The sequence below is a fragment of the Pelodiscus sinensis genome, chromosome 11 (genome assembly GCF_049634645.1).
Source record: "Pelodiscus sinensis isolate JC-2024 chromosome 11, ASM4963464v1, whole genome shotgun sequence".
Classification (NCBI taxonomy): Eukaryota; Metazoa; Chordata; order Testudines; family Trionychidae; genus Pelodiscus; species Pelodiscus sinensis.
This window is the reverse complement of record NC_134721.1, coordinates 47,018,670-47,037,637: the sequence shown is the minus strand read 5'-3', so window position 1 is coordinate 47,037,637 and position 18,968 is coordinate 47,018,670. Positions and strand designations below refer to the sequence as shown.

The window sequence follows — 18,968 nt, the reverse complement described above, 5'->3', positions numbered from 1 at the left end:
ACACCTTCTTTGTGGTGGTTTTTATATGCATTTTAGTTGAAAAGAGGGAAAAGGAAGTGCCACATGATTCATACCAAGCTAGTTAAAACCCAGCCAGTTTCTTGGATTTGGTGTAAATATTTATAGCATGCAAGGGGATTTTTTTAAAATATGGTGGTTCTTGCTAAAGGCCTTTAGATGTCCTCTTTGGACATGTGGTGTGCATTGCTGCTGTTTAACTCCCACCCTTCAGCTTTCATGCTGTGGCATCTCAGAAAGCTATCACAGTCACTCTGTGGTCGGCTTAAATTAAATCACATGGAGCCATTTGAGAGAATGCTGACATGCACAGTTTTCCTGCTGAATACTCTGAAACCAGTGGCTACAGTTAAGAGGTGAGCTTTTCACTACTACCCTGTTCTAGGCAGCAGGATACATTATTCACCAAAACACTGCAAAGCTGGAGCCATGAAGATGCCCAGCACTAGCACTGATGTTTACAGCAGGAGGACTTTTGTTGTCTCTCTCCAGTGTCCCCTTTCCTTCCAGTATTTCAGTCACCAAGTATCTGTGACAAAGTTTAGTTAATTAGCCAAACATTGGAAATTCTCTTCTTTGACAATCTTGAAAGCCGTACTTCCCAGTGTAGGCAACAAACAGCCTGCCAGTACTACAGTACTTGCCTTAGGAAGCACAGAGTTTGTGTGGATTAAATTCACCACCATCCTAACTGGATAGGACTGACCCTCAAAGAGCCCGTATGTAAACAAACATGATAACAGTGAAACAAACATTGGAATACACTTGGTAATATGTTTTCCTCTTTCAGCATGTTTAATCAGAGGATCCCAGTTTCTGACAGGCTCTAATTCAACCTTCCAAATTCCCTGTGAAATGGGCAAATGTTATTGCTAGTTACAGATGGGGAGATTGAGGCAAAGAGATTTTAAGTGACTTGATCAAGTTCACACAATGAGTCATGGCAAAGAACATGGAACTCAGAGCTCATGACTTTCCAGTCCTTTATCTCAACCAGTAAACCATTATTATCTCAATCTGTTTTTGAGATATGCAGGTACAAATTCTAGACAGTCATTATACCAGGGAAATTTAGCACAGGGTTCGCCAACCTATGGCTCTCGAGCCAAATATGGCTCAGTATGGAATCAAATATGGCTCTTTTGTCATTCCCAAAATACATGCAACTTTTAAAATTAAAATGAAAACTTCAACATTTTAAAAACGTATAATTACTTATGTAGTTTGAATGAAAGATGTTAAGTAAAGGTTAATTTTACTAGTCAAGTAGTTGATGGAAATTCCATTGACTACTCGACTAGTCGAAAGGCACTTCTGCATTCCTCCTTTGAACTGTACAAGGAGCCCCCACTGGGCTGTGGCTCCCAGCTAAGATACCTCACACTTCTGGTGCTCCAGTCCACGGGGTGAGGGGAAGGGACAGGGAGGACTGAGGTTTATGGCTTCCCATAGGCCAGATTTACTTTTATGGGGTTCCAGAGTTAGTGGATTTTATGAACCCCCCTTAGTCTCTGGGATAGGGACAAAAAGGAGTTCAGTATGCAGGACAGGCCTGACAGTGTGTGGGATAGGCATAAGTACAGGATCTGGGCAAGAGGTGGGGTGCAGAAGGGGGAGAGTTTGCAAGAAATGGGTGGGAAGTAGGGTGCAGAAGGGGTCAGGGTATATAATCATAGAGGTCTATAAAATCATGAGTGGTGTGGAGAGGGCTGATAAAGAAAAGTTATTTATTAGTTCCCATAATAGAAGAACTAGAGGACACCAAATGAAATTAATGGGTAGCAGGTTTAAAACTAATAAAAGGAAGTTCTTCTTCACACAGCATGTAGTCAACCTGTGGAACTCCTTGCCAGAGGAGGCTGTGAAGGCTAGGACTATAATAGAGTTTAAAGAGAAGCTAGATAATTTCATGGAGGTTAGGTCCATAAAAGGCTATTAGCCAGGGGATAAAATGGTGTCCTTGGCCTCTGTTTGTCAGAGGCTGGAGAGGGATGGCAGGAGACAAATCGCTTGATCATTGTCTTCGGTCCACCCTCTCTGGGGCACCTGGCATTGGCCACTGTCGGCAGACAGGCTACTGGGCTAGATGGACCTTTGGTCTGACCCAGTACGGCTGTTCTTATGTTCTTAGGGTGCAAGGTCTGGGTGGGAGGTAGGGTGCAGGAGGGGGTCAGGGTCCGAGGTCTAGGTGGGAGGTAGGGTGCCGAGGCAGGCTGGGAGTAGGGTGTCTGGTCAGGAGAAGTGAGCAGGAGCAAGGGAGGGTGCAGTGTGTGGCCAAGGAGGAGAGTGCAGGAGCAACGGTGAATGCAGGAGCAGGGTGGGGGCAGGTCTCTGGCCAGGAGGGATTGGGGTGTGGGGGTATGGGCATGAGGGGGGATGTTTACCTTGGCTTTGCACCCCCTTGCAGTGGGAAAGCCTCCAGATAGCACGCTGCTGAAGGGGGAGGGAGCTCAGCCCCCCACGCAGCGGGGATCCTGGTGTAGTGTGTGTGGGGGGAACCCAACCTTCCTCAATGGACCCAGCTCGCTGCCAGGCCCCCAGCAGATGGGGAGGGGCAAGGGAAGAGAGAGCTGCAGTGCACAGATTGCTCCTGCTGAGCTGAAGTGAGCCCTGCCCTGCAGCACCGCAGCTCGGCTCTACACGGCCACTGCCTGGGCTGAGGTGGTAGCTCCAAGGCTCAGAGGTCCAGGAGCGGTTCTGCCAAGTTTTACCTTGGACCCCCGGCAGCGGCGGCTGCTGTACCATCAAGCGGCCTGGAAGAGGAGGGGCCCCACGTGCTAGAGGCAGTCCTCCAGGGGCAGGGAGGGGACCACGCGACACGCAGCAGTGGAGCAGTAGGTGGCGGAGTGGCTGGAAAATGCACGCTGCTGGAAGCTGGCTTGTCTGGCGGCAAAGCTTCAATGGAGCCACCTCTGTACTCTGCCGGGGGGAGAGAGGTTGGCGGGCAGCTGCTGTGCCGTGCGAGGAGCAGTAGCATTGAAAATTGAAGCAGTCCTGTACGGATCTTGTGGGGAGGCTCACGTGCCAGTGAAAATCAGCTTGCGTGCCACTTATGGGGCTCTGCCTCCCAGCCATAGCGAACCCTTGGTAGTGCCTCTGTGACTGAGGAAATGGTCAGGATTCCTACTTTTACCTGAGGTAATTGGGTGCCAGCTGCCCTAAAAAGGGATTATCTCCAATAGCCTTGAAAGGAGCCAGAATTCCCTTCCTCTCCCCATAATGTGAACTAGGGCAGGTGCTCTGCAGATCTCAGCTGTTTTGTTTATGCCTTTGTGTTCCATGTTGTAGAGACTTGTGCGGTGCAGCAATAGAATGTGGCCGGACACCTCGCTGGGTTGTTTTTATATTTACTTCCAAAAATCTGTGAATACATCTGAACTCGTGAAGGGGGTGGGCATAGTTCCCCCTAATGAGCACAGCTGTGCTGCTTCCCATTATGCCTTGCACAGGAGCTATTAAACCCTGCTCAGGGCTGCAGCAGGGAGAGGTATCTCTTCCCAAGCCCTGAAGTTTCAGGGGCTGGTGGGGATGAGCCGTTCCCCGCTGGCTGAGCACAGAGCTACCACAGCTGGCAAAGGGGAGTCCCTCCCTGCTGGCCCCAGCAGAAAGCCACCCGGGTCCTGAGTCTCAGGCCCTTGCCACACCTTGAGCCCTCGTGCCATGAGCACCCTTCTGCACCCCAAAGCTGTCATCCCCAGCTCTACTCCAAAGCCTATACCCACAGCCCTTAGGCCTGTACCCTAACCCCTAGGCCTGGGCCTCTCCCCAAACCAGGATCCCTCCTGCTGTACCCAGACCCCTCAGCCTCACCTCAGACCGCAACCCCCAGCCAGAGATATTGCACCACAACTCTGTCCCAGCCCTGAGCCCCTCAACCCACACCCTCAGCCTGAGCCCTCACACTCCAGCACCCCAATGCCTCAGGCCTGAATCCCCTCCCACACTCAGAACCTCCGGTCCCATCCATGCAACATTAATTTTGTTATGAGCACCAATTCGAGGGTGTTGTGTTGCACATCACCTCCACATTAGCGCACTTAAGAAAATTCATTCCACTTAGGGCTGGAAAAAATTAGAAGGAACAGTGGAGGGGCAGGGAGACTCCAGTTAAGTTGTTATCTACCTGGGCCTGCTGCAACAAGGCACAGTTCCACAAAGGCCAGCGTAAGATCATATTTGCCTTTGTGGTCAATGGTACCAGTCTCCCAGCTGAAGACGTCTCCCATGCTGCCAGTGACCACTGATTTCCCTTTCACTAATGCAAAGCTGGAACAGCAGAAGTTCTATTGCAGTTTGGACTTGGGAGTGTATGTCTTACTTAATAGCTAGTGGGCAGTGGATATGTACCTTTATAGTAATACAAGGAAGTGTTACCTGAAGAGAGTTGGAACTGGTATACTTTCTAGTAGTCCTGAACCATTGAAGCAGATAATTAGCTGGAACGTGATATGATAGTGAATAGTTGGAAATCTGATTGCTAGAGCTCTTGGATCAGTTGCTGTCATGACGACTGATAGGCAGAAACACCGATACAATTTGGCTAATCTTGGATAGCAGTCTGTTTGCTGTGCTGAATGTAGGACTGATTGGCAGAGACATGATTCTGCTTCTTTGAGAGGAAGAAATAAGGAAAGATGGAATTTGTGAGCCTGAAGGCAGGTAAGCCAAGAGATGAGTTCACCAGCAAAAGACTAATAAGAATTTGGAGTTGGGTGGGAGAGTGAGAAAATGGCGTTCTAGCTGAAGTCCTCTGAGGTGTAGCATGTGCACTTACAGAAGTCAGGAGCATCCATCCAGAGTGCCGCAGGGGCACTGACATTTCAGAGAGGTAGACTTGTTAGACTGTAATAGAAAAAACATTTAGAAACAACAAATAGTCCTGCAGCATTGTAGAGATTAACAAAAAGTGTAGATGGTGGTATGAGCTTTTCTGGGGACAACCCGCTTCTTCAGATAAATGGAGTTTAAGGTGTCCAAGTTCCAAATAAATAGCAGAGAAAGAAAGGGGATGGGGAGGGAAAGGAAAGGGGGGGGAGTGAGAAAAGAATAGTCAATTAGAGGTTCCACTCTAAATGAAGTAGAGAAAGAGGGTTCTAAGCATTCTTAAGTTTTGGCCTTTTATGTCATTAGAGTGTGGAATGTAGCAATGTAGTCCAGTTAAGGTCTTTGTTTAAACCTCTATTGTAGGTGTCAGACTTGTAAATTAAATTTAAACTCTGGAGCTTCCCTTTCAAGCTGGTTTTTGAAATTGGCTTGTAATAATATGGAAACTTTGAAATCCATTAATGAGTGCAAAGTCAGTTCAGCAGAAAAGGACCTGAGGATTTCATTGGATGAGAAGCTGGATATGAGCCAACAGTGTACCCTTGTAGCCAAGAAGGCTAATGGCATATTAGGTTGCATTAGAAGGAACATTTCTAGCAGATCTAGAGAACTGGTTATTCCCCTTTATTCAGCTCTGGTGAGGCCACATCTGGAGTAGTGCATCCAGTTCTGGGGCCCCCACTACAGAAAGGATGTGGACGTATTGGAGAGGGTCCAGCAGAGGGCAACCGAATGATTAGGGGGCTGGAGCACATGACCTACAAGAAGAGGATGAGGGATTTGGGCTTATTTAGTCAGCAGAAGAGTGAGGGGGGATTTGATAGCAGCCTTCAACTTCCTGAAGGGGGGTTCCAGAGAGGATGGAGAGAGGCTGTTCTCAGTAGTGACAGATGGCAGAACAAGGAGCAATGGTCTCAAGTTACAGGAGGTCTAGGTTAGATATTAGGAAGAACTATTTCACTATGAGGGTGGTGAAGCACTGAAATGGGTTACCTGGGGAAGTAGTGGAGTCTCCATCCCTAGAGGTGTTTAAGTCTCGACTTGACAAAGCCCTGGCTGGGTTGATTTAGTTGGGATTGGTCCTGCTTTGGCCAGGGGGCTGGACTTGATGACCTTCTGAGGTCTCTTCCAGCCCTAAGATTCTATGATTCTAAATGAAAATGTTTCAGTATGTTACCATTTCAAATATCTGATTTGTGTCCATTAATCCTTTGTGTCAGGAGCTCTGATTTATGCTCATTCCCTCAGTTTCCAGGAGCTCTGACAAACTTATCCTGGCTGACCAGAAATCTATGGCTGGTGATAGGAAATCCTGTCCAGTCAGTGTGCAATTTCTCAGCAGTAGACACAACCCTTCCTCCATCTATCCTGTTTGACTTAGCTTCCTCTCTCTGAAAGGTTTATTGGAAGTGAGGTTGTAACATGGCCCTTCCAGCCACCATCCCCCACTTAAAATTATTTGGCAAGCTTTTGCTCTGAAGGATGGTCCCATCAGTTATTTAACAACCTAGGACAGGCTGCTTCCTGTAGCTGACTTAGGGCTTGTCTTCACTACACAGTGCATCGATGCTGCAGCGTTCTCCCTTGACTCCGGTAGACCACCAGGCCTCGAAGAGTAGGCAGAGTCAGCCGGAGAGCCCCTATGGACCTTACCACATGGAAGACACTGCAGTAAGCGACACTATTCACACAGTTGAAGATGTATATCCTTGATTGACAGGGAGAGGGGTGTAGTATAGATTAGGTCTCAGTTCCTGATAACATCTATTACAGTTGCTATGAAGAAATGCATTTGAATGAGAGAAAATAGCCAGATCCTTTCTCTTCACACTCTCCTAGAGCTTGTCTACACGACTACAGTAAAACTCCAATTGTCCGGCATCCAGTGGTCCGGCACTCCTGATAGTTCGGCACCAACTGGAACCCGGAAGTGCTCCGGCCAGCTAGACAATTGGAGCCCTGAAACTGACCAGCAGCTGACTTGGGGAAGCCGGGGGCAGAGCAGCTGGGGTGCTGCCGGATTGGTCCCGCAGCACCGCCCTCTCCCACACTGCACAGTTCCCCGCTGACCTGCCCCCCCTCCTCTCCCCGCCGACCTCTCATAGCCCCCCTTCCAGTACTCTGGCATATCTGATAATCCAGCACCCCCTGGGTCCTAAAGGTGCTGGATTATTGGAAGTTTACTGTACTTTCCTGCACTCCAACCTTCTTGCTCAGGGCTGTGAAAAAATAGTGCTGAGTCAAAATAGTCTCTGCCTTCTGACGTTAGACCGGCAGAATTTTGTGTGTCACTTTTGCTACTGTCCAGGTAGAATTCATTTTTTTTTAAACTAACCGTTCTCTCTGTTTCCCAGAGCAGTTGTGGTACTACACAGGCTCTTTCATTGTGGATGCTTGAGTTCTGAAGGCAGGGTGGAAACTTATTACAAGTTGAACTTTCCAAACCAGGATGTTGCTGGACCAAAGAGCCCCAGAGGCTGGGTACGTGGCTGGCTGGACAGCTGTGGGCTGGGAAACCTCAGCAGCCAGGCCCCACTGATGCCAGGGGTTCCCCGGCCAGGGTGGAGGCTCCCCAGTGACTCCTGGCCCAACTGCTGACGGCTGAGGTGGGACTCCCCAGCCTCCCCTGGTCCCACAAACTCTGGTTTGAGACTGCTCAGATCCCAAGATGCTGGATGAAGGAAGTTCCTTGTCAGTAGAGACCCATGCACACTAAGGATGTTAAAGATTAAAGGACTACAATAAAAGCCTTGTTCCAGTCCAAACACCTCACTTTAGCAGCATTTAGAGAAGAATACTGGCCTACATCCTTCTAGTAAAGAACTCTACAGAATCAGATGGCCGATGAGAGGCATGTATTCCTTGAGTGAAGGATGAGGATATGTCAGTGCTGCAGTAAGACACTGGTGACCGGCTTTTTAGCTGACTCGGGGCTGTTTATCTGCAGTGTAGATGTTTTATGTTCATGCTGGGCCAAAAAGTTTTTGTTTTAAAAGATATCCTGCCATATCCAGAAAGGAGATAGAGTATCCAAGAGCTACCAGATACAGTAGCAAAGAGCTACAGTTCTGTTAGAGTACTAACCAATTTAATCCCTCACCCTGGCATGTTTAACTTCAGATCCTCATGTCACCCCAGTATTGTCCTTGTGTAAGATTTGACCCATGTAAAATTTTGAAATTGGAGGTATCCTATATATTGCATAACAGGGAAATCAAACAAAGAAGTAGAGTTTATACATTGATAGAAAAGTATCATAAATCACAGAAAGTGCATGAGATAGCTGAGCAAATAAGAGGAAGAGCAACACATGACTTAAGGGTTTATTTAAAAGAAAGAAAATTGCTCTTCTTTCTAAGAGAACAGAGTACCAGCCATGTTGGCTGACACACACCCTGTTCAAAACTGAATATATACATTGCAGTCCAGTAATAAAACCTTGGTCGGTTTTGCAAATATTTAACTTTATCTTCTTCAGAGGGAGTTACTCAGTTTTGGACTTTCACAAACTGAATTTCTTATTTGTCTCTTTTTATCATTACATTTAATTTAACTTTTTACAATGTTTCTCAAGATACCACTCAGCTCATTAAAATACTGTGATCTAACAAATCTTTCTTATTGTAACCTTAGCTCACTCAGATTTACTTTTGACGTGGATGGCAAGTCTTTAAGCTTTGATCATTTTCACTTAGTGACAGACTGGCCTTTGATCATCTCTGCTTTCCTGTCTCTTACGATTCACAATAAGTCACTTACCTTGGTGACAAAGAAGAGAGAGACCCAGAAACTGCCACAGAATTGAAAAGGAATAATTATTTGAACTCCATAACTGAGATGTAGTGAGCCATTCATGCATGACTTTACAGATTAAAAATTGATAGAATTTTTCATTAGTTATTTCTGATTTCTTTCCGGTTTTTAAATGTATATGTTGAGTTCAGATTTGGGAAACCAGTTATAGAAACTTTTAGCCAACATCAGTGCTGTAGTTTGCCAGACTCAAGTATGATGATAAAAACAGAATAAATCTGAATTTTAAGAGATGTTTGTTGCTCAGGTTTTTCATAGCATAGTTTTGAGTAAACACATAATCTATATTCATTTTCTACATTGGAAATGGGGATATGCAGCTAATGTGTTCCTCAATCTGCATCTAACTTGTCTTATTTGAATGTGCACCAGAAGTTTTCAGATCATGTCTCAACATGAAAATAATTATTTGGGGCCTGATATAAACTCACTAAAGTCAACTTTTAATCTGTCACATGGAGATGTGTTTTAGATTTAAAACTTCACATGAGTTGGAAAGATCTGAAATAGGCCTTTTTTAGAGTTCAGTGTTTCATCCGGGAGTTATATTACTACATATCATAGTGTGGTTAGTGGTAAACAAGCACTTCTAATTACATTTAGAATGCAGCGTATTTAATGCAGCGTGTTTTGCCACTGAGTTAAATGGAACATGTATCTTTCTATAGTGCAGTCAACAGTAATATCTTACTAAGCAATACAAGGAAATGGGATTTATTGTTTCTTGGAGATGGTAAATGCCTTTTTCTTCTTTTCTGGAGGCTTTGTTATGCCACTCTGTGTTGCACACAACAAAAGTAATTTGCAGCCATCAAGGAAATGCTGCTGCTAATCAAAGAGTTTAGCAGTTGAACTAGCTCATTTTACAGTATCCTGGCTAGGGATGTAATTGTGTAGATGGTTAAAGGATTACCGATCAGTGGATGCTGATCGATTAAAGCTGTTGGTTACATGCAATCCCCCGCTCCCCAGCAGCTCTGCATTTAAAGTATTTTGGCAGTTGGTGTGCAAGCTCAGTCCTGTCTTGCACTGGGTCCGACAGCTAACCCCGCTGAAGAGCTGGCTCTCAACCTCTTTAAATGCAGAGCCACAGCGGGAGTAGCTGTTGGACCTGGCACAAGCTGGGACTGAAGTAGCACTCTTGCGCACAGGCTCTCAAGCTCTTTTAAATGCAGAGCTGCTTATCAGTTAATCATGTAGCTAACAAAAATTTTGTCGGCAACACAATTACTGAATTATACGCTTCCTAACATCCCTAATACTAACCATGGGTTTAGAAGTCTACCAAGGGTCACCAAGGCGGTTAGATTCTGCATCCAGACTACAACTATAGTACAAAGCAATATACTTATCAGCATTGCTTTTACTGGAGCAAGAGTGGCTTGTGACTACTCATGAACTTAGCTACTATACTTACTGGCAAAGAATAAACTAGAGTATAATTCAGTGAGAGAGCAAGTAAAAATACTTTGCATTCATTTCTAGTTCCCTTGTACAGTTTTAAATGTTTAATACATGTTTTTGCTAGAGAATTGGCATGTGGGTCAGAAAGAGTGTCAGCTCAGAATACTTCTTGTGCAGAGCCAAATGAAAGAACTATCTCAGCCTTGCAAGGAGAAGGAACCCTCTCTTCATCATAGCAATCAGCCACAGCTTTTGGAACCTTTTGGCCTTTTGGGACTTGCAGAATAAGTTTGTTAGTGTTGGTTGTAATTAGGCTTGTTTTCCCCACTCTTTATCATTGGCAGCCAGTGTAGACACTACAAGGTACTTTTTTGCTTTTATTGCCCTCCTAAAAGTGTCCCACAATCCCCATGCTGCTGCTCTGGTCAGCACTTTGAACCCCACTGCGTTGCAGCCAAGTAAACAACTATCTGCCCCTCTCCCTTGTATGCCCTGGAAATGTAACATGCCATTTCCTGCTTGCTGACTCAGTATGGAGAGATCTCATGGCATCTTTCCAGGTGACTATGGGTGGCTATCACACCAAATACTCCCCACTCTTGGACCACTGTGGAACTATTGGGTCAGATCACTTTATGGAAAGGAGTCTGTTCAGTCTTGGCTGTGAATGACCTCTCAGAATTGGGACAGGTATGGGCTGATTTCTTGATGCTTTTGTAAAACGGGCTGTGTTCAAGACATGCTGCAGTGCAGAGCAAAGACAAAGTTGCTGAGACAGGTTCACCATAATGCAAGGGAGGCAAACTGTCATTTCAGTGCTGAACCTAAGACCTGCCATTCTTTATAACAAACTGGACACTATCCTCATACTCACCCCGCTTTCAAGAGCTCCGTGGATGCTTCAGAGGGCATAGAGGCAGCAGAAAGGGAACCTAACCCAGAGGATGAAAGAATAGATGAAGAGGTTGAGCTAGATGAGGCTGTGGGGCTCCCAGCTGAGTATCCATTGGGGCAGGCAGCCAGGAACTATTTTCCAATCCTGAGGTGCACTGCCTGTCTCAGCAGCTGGGCTCCAGGAAGCAGGAGTCGAGATGCCAGGTAAGTGTCTGTGGTTTGTAGAATGCAGGTGTAGAGTATAGAAAGGTGGGAAGCTGGCTGTGTTTCTGGGAGCTGCACTACGTAGCTCAGGGCTACTCAACACGTGGCCAGTAGGCTGCATGTGGCCCATGGCATGTTCGTTTGTTGCCCCTAGTGCTGTCTGGGTTTACGCAGGGCTCAACACATAGCCCGTGGGTGGGATCCTTTGAACGTGGCTTCCGCTGGGAACACGCTCCATAATGGCGAGTCAGTATGAAGTAGGAATAAGACCCTCCGGAAAAGGGCACTTTTTCCGGAGGATCGGGGCCAGTGTAGACGCTCTTTTCCGGCTTTTTTAAAAGCCGGAAAAAAGCGGCGGACATTTTTAAATATTTAAATCCCCCGCGGATTTCCCTACGACGACTGGTGAAATTTACATGCCCCTTCCGGAAAAGGGGCCAGTGTAGACGAGCCCATGATGTTTAGGAGCTCCACGGAGCTGAAGCTTTCAGGTCAGCCCCATCCCCTGATCTACAGATTCATTTCCTCCTCCCCCAGGAATGGTTTAGATGTTGGCAGATATATTCCAGCATTATTTTTCTGCTCTAATTTACATGGTAAAGCTTGGGTTCTTGCTAGCCCGGTGTCATCTTGTGAGGAAACTGATCAGGTCCCCTTGCCAAATATGTAGTGATTTATATTATAAAGATGGAAGGGTCCATTGTGATCGATCTACTTAATCAACTTCCTGCATAACATAGGCCCTAGAACTTTCCTGACTTGATTCCTGTTTGAGGAGAGTGATCTATTACAAGAAAGGTAGCATTCTCAATTATACATAAAAATCTATTTTAATCAACACCCAGGAGCCACTAGTTGTTTGAATATATTCTAATTTTATTCACTGTTGTTTTTTTATTTAATTTTCTCACTGTTCCATTAGACATGTACAAATATTCAAATTGTCTTAAAAGAGCTAATTCACGAACTTGATCAACTTTTTTTCAACCAATTTATTTTTTGTTAAAAAGTATACAGTCAGTATAAATATTCAATGCCTTTTATCGTGAATATACTTTTAAGCAATCTAAATAGATTTTTGCCCTCTTTTTAGTCAAATGGTCATTAAAGTTAGAACTGTACTAAACTGCATACCTTAGAAATCTCACACAGTCTCAGATCTCAGTGAAGATTTCATATCTGCTACGTTTCATATTACTATTATTTCACTTTTTATAATAGATATTTAGCATACTGTGAAATATTTTAGTTATTTACAATTGGTTGAAAAGATTGACGAAAAAAGGTACAGTTTGTGGTGCATTAATGTTTGTTAGTTGCTAATGGTTAAATTTCAGCCCCTTGTGATAAATACCCTCCTCCATACTGAGGAGTTATGAATGACACAATTATTGTTTTGTAATCATATGGATTGTAATTTTATTCCCATTTATGATTACTCCTCCCTGCACTTTATTTCTCTCTGTATTTTTCCAGGTGGCAGGCAAATGGAGTAGAGAACACAGAAAGAGATGGTTAAATTTCACTGCTCTGATATCTACGTGTTCATCAGTTTTATAATTTTATATGATTCTGTTTGTGTCAAGGAGGGTGTCTTGTAAATCTTTGGTTGGAAAGATGAGGACGTTCACTTCTGGACTGTAATTAATGCTCAGATTGTATGGACTTAATAGCAGCCAGATGGAAGAAGGAAATTTGGTAGCCATGTTTGAATAAACGTGCTATAACTCACACTGAGATCCTAGGGTGGGGAGGAAGGAAGCAGGCTGACAAACGTGTGTGTATTATTTTTTTTTTTTTTTTATTTCTAGTCTTGGTGAGTCACAGACTTCTCGGGAAATTTTATCTGATGCATTTTAAGATTTCTCTGCTATCTTGCTTTCAAATCATCACCTGAAAAACACAATTTATGTCTTTATGAAGCTTATATTGTATGTAACATTTCAGCAGGGAGACAAGTGAAACTGATGGCAGAAGAAAACACAAATACTATAAATGATCCAGTACTTACAAGGCAGTACCAAGATATTGTAGGGCTGACCAGTGTCATGGATCTGGAATGCTGCTTTCCTAATCATTAGCTTAGGTTAGGTCTATTATACTAAACAAAGCTTGAATTTAAACTTGTAAGTGAGGAAAGGGAAGGAGCATTTTTGCTGAGTGCATGGTGTCCTGTTAATGGAGCTTCATGTTACTGCAGTACTTGTACTACAGACGGTATGTCTCAGCATTATCTTTATTGTTTGCCTGTACTCTATTATGTTGCCTGACAGTTCTAATTAAAAAGAAAACAAAACAAAAAGTTGAGTGGCGTGACTAGTCATAAGCAGATCTTTTTGGAAGAAGCAGATATGCAATTCTTTAGCCCAGCTGCTGGTTGAAACCAAGAGGAGTATTAGGAGAAGGAAAAAGAATGTGCATTGGCTATTGGTGCTTCAGTTGCAGCCCAGACATAGGCCTGTACAGTAATGAATTTTGAAGCTTGAGTATAGGCTTGTGGAATTTTATGGAATACAGTTTTATCAGACTGTTGTCTTGCCAGTAGAATGATGTCAGTCTGGTTACCATAGAGTGTGGTCAGACGGAGACAGACAAATCCAGTCAGTAAAACAGCATTTTGTTTGGTAGACTGAGTTGTGGTTTCTCTCCCTGATTTAAATTAAAGTGCTGTAAAGAGGAAAGAGTTCAAAACAAATCTTTTTTTATTTCATTTTTTAAAGTCAACCAGTTATAGACCTAATAATTCTTAAAGGCTACATAAGAGACTGAGTTTGTGGTGTGGGATAAATACAGCATAATGCATGCAGCAGAGGTCGTGTTTATAAAACAGTTTATCCCCGCAATTGATGGTGAGTCTCACCCCCACCGTCCTCCTCTGTGTTCTGCCTGCCTGCCCTATCGCACTGTGAAAGCACTGAGCTCCTCCAGCATGTGGCTTGTGCTATCCAATTCAGTAAGAAAGTCCTCCATGTCTTTTTGGGTCATGGGGTCTGAAAAATGATTTCTTCATGAAGTTGTAGTGGTTGTGACATTAATCTGATCTACTTTTGCTAAGTGGCATTGTCACACTATGGATGAAATTATTGGAACACTTAAAACTATCTGGTTACTAAGGTTACTCTTTGAATAATGATCCCAATATTTTTTTGCTAAATACATCTAAGAGACTGAATCTTTGTAGAGCTTGGTGAGTTTTATTAGGAATGAGTGAAGTGCTTTACTAAGTTCCTTTAAAAGGGCTTTGCTTAGACTTAAGAACTTTCTAATTGAATGTGTCTTATTAATTGAGTTAATCATTCAAACAAGTGCTTTTGCCATCCTGGACAATTCTCATGATTTTTGAGGAAAAATAAATCCTGATATTTGGCAAAAAAACAAACAAGGCATACAGCCAAATTAAGAACTGTTACTTAGTGTATCTTTAGTGTGCTCCTGTGTCAAACTCCCTGGTGCCCATTGAAAACCAAAACAGCTTCCAGATTGGTGAATGGACAGGGCTAGTAGATTTTTGCCTTTTGCAGCCTCTCTGAGACTTCAGAAGTGACCTTGGATACAGGGGGGGGGGGAGGAGGGATTGGAGGAGAAGGGAAGTATCAAACTCTTCAGAATAATCAAGATTTCATCCTCTGAAGTGGGTGTCAATTTACTCTTCAAAAACAGAAGTGAGGGAGATGATCTAGGAAGAGAGTAGCTGATTATGATTGGATTTAGCGCTGTTGATGTAGCCACAGGCTTGCGTCAAAATGTGACTGTAATACATGGAGCATTTTACTGGCAACGTTAAAGGCTGAAAAATGTAGTATAGAATATATTGATCATATGATTAAGTTGTTAATGGTAGCACCTCTTTTTGGTAAACATTTTTCACGCTGGGGTAGTTGCAGCAATTACTGTGATTTAGCGTATATAACCCGCACTCGTGTATAACCCACGGCTTTTCCTGATTGTGTAGAAAAAGTCTTAGATAACCCGCGGACGAGTATAATCCGCAGGTTCTATATGCTAAGTCACAGGGGGAACAGAGAGCACCAGAGGAGAGCCGCACTCGCCCCTAGGCCCCACACAGCCACCACTCACCCTCCTCCGGGCAGGGGAATTGAGAGCACAGCGCAGGCGAGCTGGCTGGCCAGTGGAAGGGGAGCCGCAGCTCACCCTCCTCCAGGCGGGGGAATGGAGAGCACAGTGCAGGAGCACAACCCTGTGAGTAAAAGTAAATGTGTATACCCCGCGGACATGTATACCACGCGGGGAGGGGGTGGGGTTTGTAAAAACGTGTATAACCCATGGATTATATACGCTAATTTACGGTAAATTGCAATTAATATTCAGCTGTTTTAATACAGCACATAATCTGCATGTCCAGCTTCAGAATGTCTCCTGAGTGTAGAACATACTTCTTGCTATTTAGTTTCAAGATGGAAAATTCCCATTTAACTTTGATGCCAGGGCCTTTAATAGAAATCATGACTTGTGGTGCAATATAGGTCACAGTATGTTTGCTAGTTTATATCTTACTGACTCAATTGGCAAAATGTTTGTTTTTACTGGTAAACTTTCAGGAGGTTTTCTTCTCATTCGTTCTTTTACCAACAAAATAGTACTTGTCACCAGTGTGAAATGAGGCTACTTTTTTATAAATCATCTGTTTAACAGTAGTGATAGTGAAACAGAAATTTCTTAGGTACCACATTGTTATACATGGATTTGAGTTTTTCAGAAGCATTACCAGTTTAGGTACAGTTGATAGTCAAGATTACCTTAAAACTCCTCTGAAAACGTGTTTTTTCTTAATCTAAAAGTCAACATTGCAATAGAGATGGATGTACCAATGGAGGCTGAAAATGTTAGTGAAAACTAACATTTAACTGTAATCGGAAGAAGTTTGCAGTCCAGGTTGTAAGGCATGCTTAATTACAACAAATAGATGTGCTATATAAATGTATCGCTTCGTGAATTTGTATACACGGCTCCTGTATATGGCAAATGACGTCCATGCTAAATCTCAGATGCATGAGCTGGGTTTACTACTATCTTATCTAGTTGAAAATTAACTTGTTTAGGATTGAAACTTTGATTTTTGTGCCAGGCAGGCATGTTCTTTTTGTTCACTGCACTGAATTACACCAATGTCAGCAAGAGCAGAATTTTTCCCTTAATTTTCACCAAGAGCAGTTCGATTGACAGGCTTAATTCAGGCAACATTACTATAAATAATTATTAACGTTTATTCAGTAAATAGTTTATATGATAAGTATTTGGCACAATTGTGAATTATAGTCCCAGAATTTAAAGATATTCGCATAAAGAAGGAGCAAAGCCTACTTTATAGCACACACAAAAAACAAAAAACTGAACAAAAAACTTAAGACTGTATAGGCTCAAAATTTAGGTTTACCCACAGTGAGTAAACTACCCTTTCTGTTGTGCATTTATCAACTATTACTTTATTCCAGCATTTTCATTGTTAAACTGGATCCTAACCAGTTTATTGGTTGAAAGGTGTGTCTTTTGAATGATGCCTTCATACATGGCTTCTAAGCACCTTTTCAGCATGTCCTGAACATGCTCAGTGTGGCTTGTACCTCTTTACTGTGTCAAACACTTCCCTTTAAAAGCTGTTTTAAAAGGGCATGCTTTTTTCTCTGTGTTCATTTTACCTTCTGTTCTTCCTGTAGGTGAAGCAGCTCTCAGAGGTGAGCCCCGAATGCAGTCTCTTCCAGTATCTTCTGCTTTAACGAACCATCGAACAGGCCCTCCTCCCATCAGCCCCAACAAGAGAAAGTTCAGCATGGACCAAGGGGATGATGAGTTAGACTGTGAAAACGAACATGCATCTAAAATGAGTCGAATGTTCAACCCACATCTGTAAGTTTCTCTCTTAATTCCTGTATTTCCTAGCCAAACAGACTCTAGTGCCACAGCTATCCCTTTAATTACAATGTTATTTTTTTTAATTAAATGTTAAAAATATACCTTGAATTTAGGGCCAGACTTTTCCTTTGTTCTTCATATCAAGGGAAGAAGGACTGCATGATGATCAAGAGGATTATATGTCGCTTTAAAACTGTTTTATAGCCTCAGGTAGTAGGAGTGATGTTGACCATATATATCCTAATATTTAGATCATGTATAGTTGTTCCCTGTAGGGGTGATTTATTTTTGTAAATGTATAACAGCTGAAATTCACAGCAGTTACATGTTCATATGCGCGGGGAGGGGGCTGGCAGGAGTCAGTGCTCCCCCCTTTTTTATCCCCCCCTGCTGCTGCCTCTCTATCAGAAGCAGCAGAGGTGACAGGTGGCTCCACGGAAACTGGTATGTGCAGGGAGATGGCTTAAAAGCTGGCTCCCCACACACACTGGCTCCCACTTCTCCCTCTCCTCAGACTGCTGCCTCTGATACAGAGGCAGCAGCATGAGGGTGGGGGAAGTAAGTGGCTCCAGCAGCAGTGGAAGGCAGCTTCCTGTGCATACTGGATCTCTGCCTGTCCCCCAAGCCTCCTATGTATCAGAGACAGCAGCGAGGTGGGGGCAGTGTTAGGATTAACTGATGATCCCAGGCTCATTGGTTAATTGTATAAATGGGTACATGTTCACACCCCTAGTTCCCTCCACATGCTCCACCCTTAAGCTTTCTACCCTTGGGGGGGAAAAAAGGTAGACATGCTTGACGTTTTTCTGGGGCCAAAAGACTCTGAGCCCAGCTGCTCAGTAGATTCCAACCTGACAACTGGACAGGCTGCAGTTGTTGCTAGAAGTTATTTATATGATCATATTCAGACTCTGACAATGCATTTCCTTAGGAGGTAAAACTTTCAATACAGGTAATATATGGAGAAGGTGTGTGTGTGAGAAACTGTCACTGAGGTACTATTTCTGCTTTGTTCTTGGGAGTGCTGTTCTCTTTGGCATGAAGTCCAGATTTAGTGAATTCCGTTCATATTTGACTGGAGGAAGTGATCAGAGTACTTCAGTAGTCAGAGGTAGCTTGATAACTGCATACTGTTCCCTGCTGCCTCAGCTGAAATGGCCCTCTGCATTCCTCACATTCCACGCTGCTTTGGACTGTTGTGTTCAGTCACAAGACCCAGACAGAAGTATTTATCCTCAAATAAATCACCATAGTGTTAGTCAGAGGCTGGGCCTTCAGTCTTGGAATTTGTTACAGATCAGGAATCCAGCACTGAAGTAATGCAAAACAGCGAAAGCTCACAAGGGGAAGAAGACTTCTCATTTGCAACATGGCTTTTTTTTCTTCTCTTTTTTAAAACGTAACTATTTACTTAACTTTCTCTATCTTCCTTGCCAATGAGAATGCTAGCCTTCGGGGGAGGTGGGGGAGGGGGAATAAATACTATGTTTCTATGGCAATTTTAAAAAACGGTGGAGAATTTTATGCCCATGTTGAATTATGTTATTTAATGGAAAATGTGTAATTTTCAAAACTGACATGCTGTAAATATAATAAAACATAACTAGCACTTATGTATATTGTATCACTGTATACAGTGCAGGCCATAAAAAAGGGGATGTTTGAACTTACAAATTCACATGCAGCCTAAATTGGCTTTGTGATGGGTTGGATCATAGTGATCCCCTTGGGTAAGTCTACACTAGCCCCCAGTTCGAACTAGGGAGGCTAATGTAGGCATTCGAAATTGCAAATGAAGCCCAGGATTTAAATATCCCGGGCTTTATTTGCATGTTCCCGTCCAGTCGCCATTTTGAAATTCCACTAGCCCGAAGTAACTGCCCGCGGCTACACGCAGCAGTGAAACAGTAATTTGAAATAAGTCCTTAGTTTGAATTAAC

At 43.6% G+C, this 18,968-nt stretch overlaps 1 protein-coding gene across 3 annotated transcripts in view; it reads left to right on the top strand.

The window, feature by feature from the left end:
• Positions 1-18,968, top strand: part of VGLL4 (vestigial like family member 4) — a 153,763-nt gene that overhangs the window by 90,703 nt on the left and 44,092 nt on the right. For all 3 annotated transcript variants that reach the window (XM_075939633.1, XM_075939635.1, XM_006117609.3), the window contains one exon: positions 16,833-17,022. In XM_075939633.1, coding sequence (XP_075795748.1) covers positions 16,833-17,022 — 190 coding nt within the window. The remainder of the gene's footprint in view (positions 1-16,832; positions 17,023-18,968) is intronic.